Raw genomic sequence first — 5,960 nt, 5'->3', positions numbered from 1 at the left:
TTAGAGAACCTGGAAACACTGAGCTTCTGCACGGTCTAACACTGCCTCCATGTGGCAAACACACTACACACACACACAAGGCTTTGCTGGTAAATTAACATTATTTCAAATGAGAAGGTATCATAAACATCACATTCATAAATGATAGAGGAATTTTGTTCATATTTTTCTGACTTTTTCAGATTTTGTTTCAGAGATAATCACACTAAGTATTGTTTCATTGTCATCATTTTTGTTCATTTTTAATTTTTCTTTTCTTTTTTACATTAAACATTGCTGTCTAAAAATATGACATTTTGATGATTACAAATAAAAACATTTCTAATGAAAGTTGTCTAGAAATTTTTTTTTTTACAGATGTTTAATTGCTCAAAAACCAGACAAATACAGAGATATTGTATTTAATTTTTGTAAAAATTGGGATCAAATCAGAACATATCACTGTCAGGCAGAAATCTTGCATCTCCATATTTAATCATTTACATGTTTGTTCCATCAATCAATTCTATTGAACTTCCTTTATGTCTGCAGGAGGGTTTCTAAAAATTATAACAGATGAAATGTAAAAAAAAAAGCTTGTGGTTGAATCAATATGCAGTGTTAAAATAAGTTAATTTTGACTTCCTGGAAAGTAGTGATTTTGGAGATACAAGGTTTTTGCACAACAGTGACGATTTATGGAATTTTACTGATGTGCTTTATATCAAGACAAATACTGAGCAGAATTTCCCTAGTATAATATAGCAGGTCCAGATGTATCAAATGTTACACGCACACATTAATTAAAATATGCCCCATTTTATATCTTATAATAATAATAATAATAATCAACATTATTCATATAGCATTTTTCAAAACAGGGATACAAAGTGAGAAAGTTTATATATAATAAAAACAAATATAGTTTATTAAAAGATAAAAGGCTTAAACAATCAAAGGATCATGGAAATTAAAGAGAAAATGTTGGCTATGATACTCTCTAAAAATTGAATTAAAATAAGAGTCTGGAGGATTACAACATTCCTGCTGTAAAAGCACATCGATAAAAATGTATATTTAATGTACTTTTTGTGTTTAAAAACATATAATACATGGGCTCAATATTTGGCTGAAGCCTTACCACATCTGTGGGTCATCATCACTTATGAATACAGAAGAATAAAAAACAACTGAGCTAAAATCAGCAATGCAATGTGTGTGGAATTCAAAATATGGTATCAATCATATCAGAAAAATACCTAAACTCCATTTTCTGATAGCATCAAAGTGGTCCCATTCTAGCGATCAGATATGTCCCAGATTTTATGATAGTATTGATTTCATCATATGTTGGTCATTCTTTAGAGCATTCAGGCAAGGTATTTTGTGCAGTGTGCAAGCTCAATTATTGTAAGGGCCATTTCAAGATGTTTGTGTGTGTGTAGGACATTAAGTTGTCCGCTAGGGGTCTCCCCTGTTCAGTACACATGCATACTTAGGTAGGAACCTTTCTTCAGATATCAGGTGTTGCTAGACGCTGAGCACAAAAAGTTTTTGACCGCAAATGTGCCGCAACGCCGGGACGCTGGCAAGGTGAAATGTGGAATAATTGCGTTTTATGGTTTTTGATGGACACTATGTTGGATTCTTGCAGGTTGACACGAGTGGAGAAAAGACGGCGAACAATAAAACATCCGTAATTGCAACCAAAAGACGTCAGGAACTTATTTTCACAAGACACACGGGCAAGAGCGCGTCAATTATGTTTAAGCCCGTCTAGGCAGCCCCTCAGTGGCTTTAAGTTTTACGCTTAGCCGCTATATTCAAGTCAAAAACTTTGTTTCAAGGACGCTGGAGGAGCTTCATCACAGGATCATTCATGGCGCCCAGCGCTATAATTATATTAAACCATTTAAAACAGTAATTTCCTAAAGTTTCTTTTCAGTGAGATATTTTAGTTTTAATTCTAAAAGGAAACCTGACTCTGTAAAATCTTGTGATGTCATTAAATATATAAGATTCACCAAATTCAGACATAGCTAATCAACAACCTCGAATTTATGCACAGGTAGCAAATATATGAAAATGTTAAAACTAAGAGAAATATTTATAATGTGAACAGTAAAATTTGGCCAGGCTATGTTTAAACTCTACTAACTCTACTAATCACAATGCACAGAAATAGTTTCTTTCAATGAAATTTGCTGGTTTTATTGTATGCATCCTTTCGTATATTGCATATTTTGTGTGTTAGTCATCAATTATGAATAAGTCAGTGTGGTTTTGGACCGATGACCCAGTTAATGATTTCTGTATTTCTGAAACTCACTTTTAAGCACTGAAGCAGCAGCGTGAGGCCCAACAGGAGTCCCTCACAATGTATAGGCACTTGCTAGTTTTTCACCTCAGTGTGAAAGAGGGAGGACAGAGGGGAGAGGAGAGGAGGTGGGGAGTGACCAGGAGAAGTTTCAGGGAGAACGAAGCTAACAGTTCTTTCTTCAGCAGCGGAGGAGCCAAATGAGGGCTGAAGATCTGAAGAAGAGCCTCAAATCATTAATGGAGGAACTGATGAGCGAGAGAAAGATGGAACTGGGTTAAAGAAAGGAGCCATACTAGTAGAAACCTAGAAGACAGATGCTTTATCTGGAGCTGTGGATTCAACCATCACTACTACATTTGGAACGAAAGAACAAGGGGGGATTATCTCTTTCATATACTGAAACGATGGGATTTGGTGCCCACCAAAAGAATCAACCTGGAAGTATGACTGAACTTGGAGCCCTGTGACACTCTGTTGCTGCCACTGACCCTCATCTGATCTACTTCGACCCCTGAAGCCTCACAGAGGAATCTAAGCTCTGTGTAACTGAGACTATCTCTCATGTCTGAGACCTCTGGGTGGCTTAAATCTTTGCTTTGGGCTTTCACTTTTAGTTGATTTTGGAGAAATATGGGACTGCGGCTGTGTGGAGGACTATTTTTTGGGAGAAGAGATACAAACACAAGTCAGCTGTGGAGTCCTTGAAAGTTTGAGCTATGTCAGTACCCTGCATAGATCTTCTCCTCTCTATTGGATCTGTGACACCTGGCTCTTAAATATTAGAGCCTGACATCTGACCTTTGTGACCCTGCGATGAACTGCACTCCCAATGCCAGCGTCGTTCCACAGCTGGGACTTGAAGAGGATGCCAGGTCCCAGGAGAGTGGCGGCGGCGGCGGTGGTGGTGGTGGTGGTAGTGGTGGAGGCAGTGGGGGCTTTTGGGTGACCTCCGTGCTTGGTGCCACCCTCATGATCATGTGCGCCATGGGTTTAGCAGGCAACATTTACACCCTCATCATCACTCGCTCAGCTGCTCTGCGTCGGACCGGTTCCATGTACGTCTACATCATCAACCTAGCTCTGGCCGACCTGCTCTACCTCTCCACCATCCCCTTTGTGGTCTGCACCTACTTCGCCCACGACTGGCTGTTCGGCGAGGCCGGCTGCCGCATCCTGCTGAGTCTGGACCTCCTCACCATGCACGCCAGCGTCTTCATTCTGGTCGCCATGAGCCTGGAGCGCTACCGTGCTGTGGCTAAGCCCTTCAGCGCGCACAGGTCCTCGTCTCGCAATCGAAAGCTAGTCGCAGGGGTTATCTGGGGGTTAGCTTTCGTGCTAACGCTTCCAATGATGGTTATGATACGTCTCAGGGAAGGCAAGCCGAATGCGTCAGGTTTGGTGAAGAGGATCTGCTTCCCTACCTGGACTCCTGAACCCTTCAAGGCGTATATCACCGTCCTGTTCCTGACCAGTGTTTTAGTCCCTGGATTGGTGATCGTTGGGCTGTATGTGGGGCTAGCTAGGCGCTACTGGACCGCGCAAGCTAGCTTAGGAGGCAGCAGCCGCTGTGCTCGGAGGAGAGGACTCAAACAAAGAGTGGTGTCGATGATCTTTAGCATCGTCGTTGCTTACTGGGCTTGTTTCTTACCTTTCTGGGGATGGCAACTCGCCAAACTGTTCTCTCCAGAGTCCCTTAGGTCGCTGTCTCAAGCAGCTCATAATTACGTCAATTTCTTCGTCACATGTCTGACCTATGGGAACAGCTGTATCAATCCGTTTCTTTACACCCTACTTACCAGGAACTACAAAGATTACTTGGCCCAGAAAGGTCAGTCTGTGGCTTCAAGCAGGGCTGACCCTGGGTCAGCTGTGACTACACCACTGCACGACCTTTAGTGGATGATAAGGGATTACTGAGAATAGACAAACAAGGGAGAGAATGTTGGAGCATGAACATATTTGCCTCTGTCATTTTGTAAAGACTGGATATCAATTGACTTTTTAATGTAGTAGCAACCTCACCTAACTTTGTAAATGCTGCACACATGTGACACTACCAAGTGGTAACTAACCTCAGAGAAATGAAGCCAAAGTGGAAGTGTTAAAAACTATAAGTTCACAAAGTGTCCACTTGAGGCTGGATCCGGGAGTACCAGAAACCACACAAACACAAATTCAAAAAAGTTGATCTTTACAGCAGAAATAAACATGTTTACAGCCTGGTACAAAAAAACAAGTATAGTCTGGATAGCTCATTTCTCGATCGGCACCATAGACTGTATAAATAATGGATGTAGTATCCGTGACGTCACCCATCTGTTCTTGAGCGCTGTTTTGAAGCAAATCGGCGGCCATATTGGAAATGCTGAACTCATCCAAAAGAGTGTGACGTGAAGAGGCGGGGTTTGAGCCTCCTAGCCAACAGCTATGTGTTCCCGCCTGTTAGTCAAGTCAGTCATGTCCTTATTTGGGCAAAAACTCGTAATCTTAATATCTTCTGAACCGTTGTGTTAGAAAAAAATTCACCCCCGTACAGTGTGTGTCGATTGAGAAATTAGTGACATAGACTGAAGCCGTTTTTTGAACCAGGCTGTAAACATGTTTATTTCTGCTGCAAAGATCGTCTTTTCTGAATGGGTGTGTATGTGGTTTCCTGTGTTTCTGCAGCTAGCCTCAAGCGGATTCTCAATGAATTGCAGTTTATAACACTTCTGCATGGGCTACATATTTTGAGACCGAAGGTTGCCGATTGATGACTCCATTATGAGAGGCACAGCTGACTTGATTGACAGGCGGGAACACTGTAGCTGTTGGCTAGGAGGCTCAAAGCCCACCTCTTTACGTCACACTCGCTGGACAGCAGTTAGGTTGAGTTCAACATTTCCAATATGGCTGCCGCCGACGATTGGCTTCAAAAACAGCGCTTCAGAAACACATGGGTGACGTCAAGGATACTTTGTCCATTATTTATACAGTCTATGCTAAGATGACACAGCGGGTGAATGTTTCCCTCCAATCACAAGACTTGTAGTCCGATTTTCCTGTTAGCAAACAGCACATATGACACATTGTCCTTGTTTTAATACATGTGCTTGTAACACAATAGAGGCATGCAATCTGCCCATTTAACAACCTGCAAGAGGATGATGTCATTCTGAACATTGCTCATTTGACTGGATCTTTTAGCTGCTGGAGTTTGGTGTTATTTTCCACGTTTATAAAGATTTATGTGTATGTTTTTGTTTTTTTAAAGACTTAAAATGTTCAGCTTTTGATAGTTCTAAGAATCTATCAGCACATTATGATTACTTTTTGATTGCTGTAGCAACACCTCTCTTGGTTGAACATGTTCAGTTCGTCCTCTTACACTCTCATTGCCATCCACCGTCGACACACGTACAGATTCCCTCTGGGGAATGTGTTTGCATCGTGTCACATTCCTCACCCTCCGGACACCGATTCTTTGAGCCTTCCTGCAAATTGTCTCTCTGTAGAATGTGCTTCATCTCACCTCTGTTGTATATGGCACCTCATTTTACATGATCTTGTTTTATTATCTGCTCGGTCTTTACAGTTCAGTCGATATCGTGACCACATTTACAACGTGAGCCTTGATGATACTTCCTGTTCTCACCTCTTCCTTGTTTTTGGTCACATCACA

At 41.4% G+C, this 5,960-nt stretch overlaps 1 protein-coding gene across 1 annotated transcript; it reads left to right on the top strand.

Annotated features, from left to right (window-relative positions):
- Window positions 1-3,112: 3,112 nt before the first annotated feature.
- On the top strand, window positions 3,113-4,195 carry LOC117816466 (urotensin-2 receptor). The gene has a single exon (XM_034688754.1). It carries the CDS (start codon window positions 3,113-3,115, stop codon window positions 4,193-4,195), a length of 1,083 nt encoding a protein of 360 aa, XP_034544645.1.
- The last annotated feature ends 1,765 nt before the right edge of the window (window positions 4,196-5,960 follow it).

This window comes from Notolabrus celidotus, chromosome 7, assembly GCF_009762535.1.
Source record: "Notolabrus celidotus isolate fNotCel1 chromosome 7, fNotCel1.pri, whole genome shotgun sequence".
NCBI classification, from domain to species: Eukaryota; Metazoa; Chordata; class Actinopteri; order Labriformes; family Labridae; genus Notolabrus; species Notolabrus celidotus.
The sequence above is the reverse complement of the archived record's forward strand: the minus strand, read 5'-3'. Positions and strand labels throughout refer to the sequence as shown.

Bases quoted from the DNA above. Each gene is read 5' to 3' on its own strand.
- LOC117816466 (XM_034688754.1), top strand. From the start codon at position 3,113: ATGAACTGCACTCCCAATGCCAGCGTCGTTCCACAGCTGGGACTTGAA.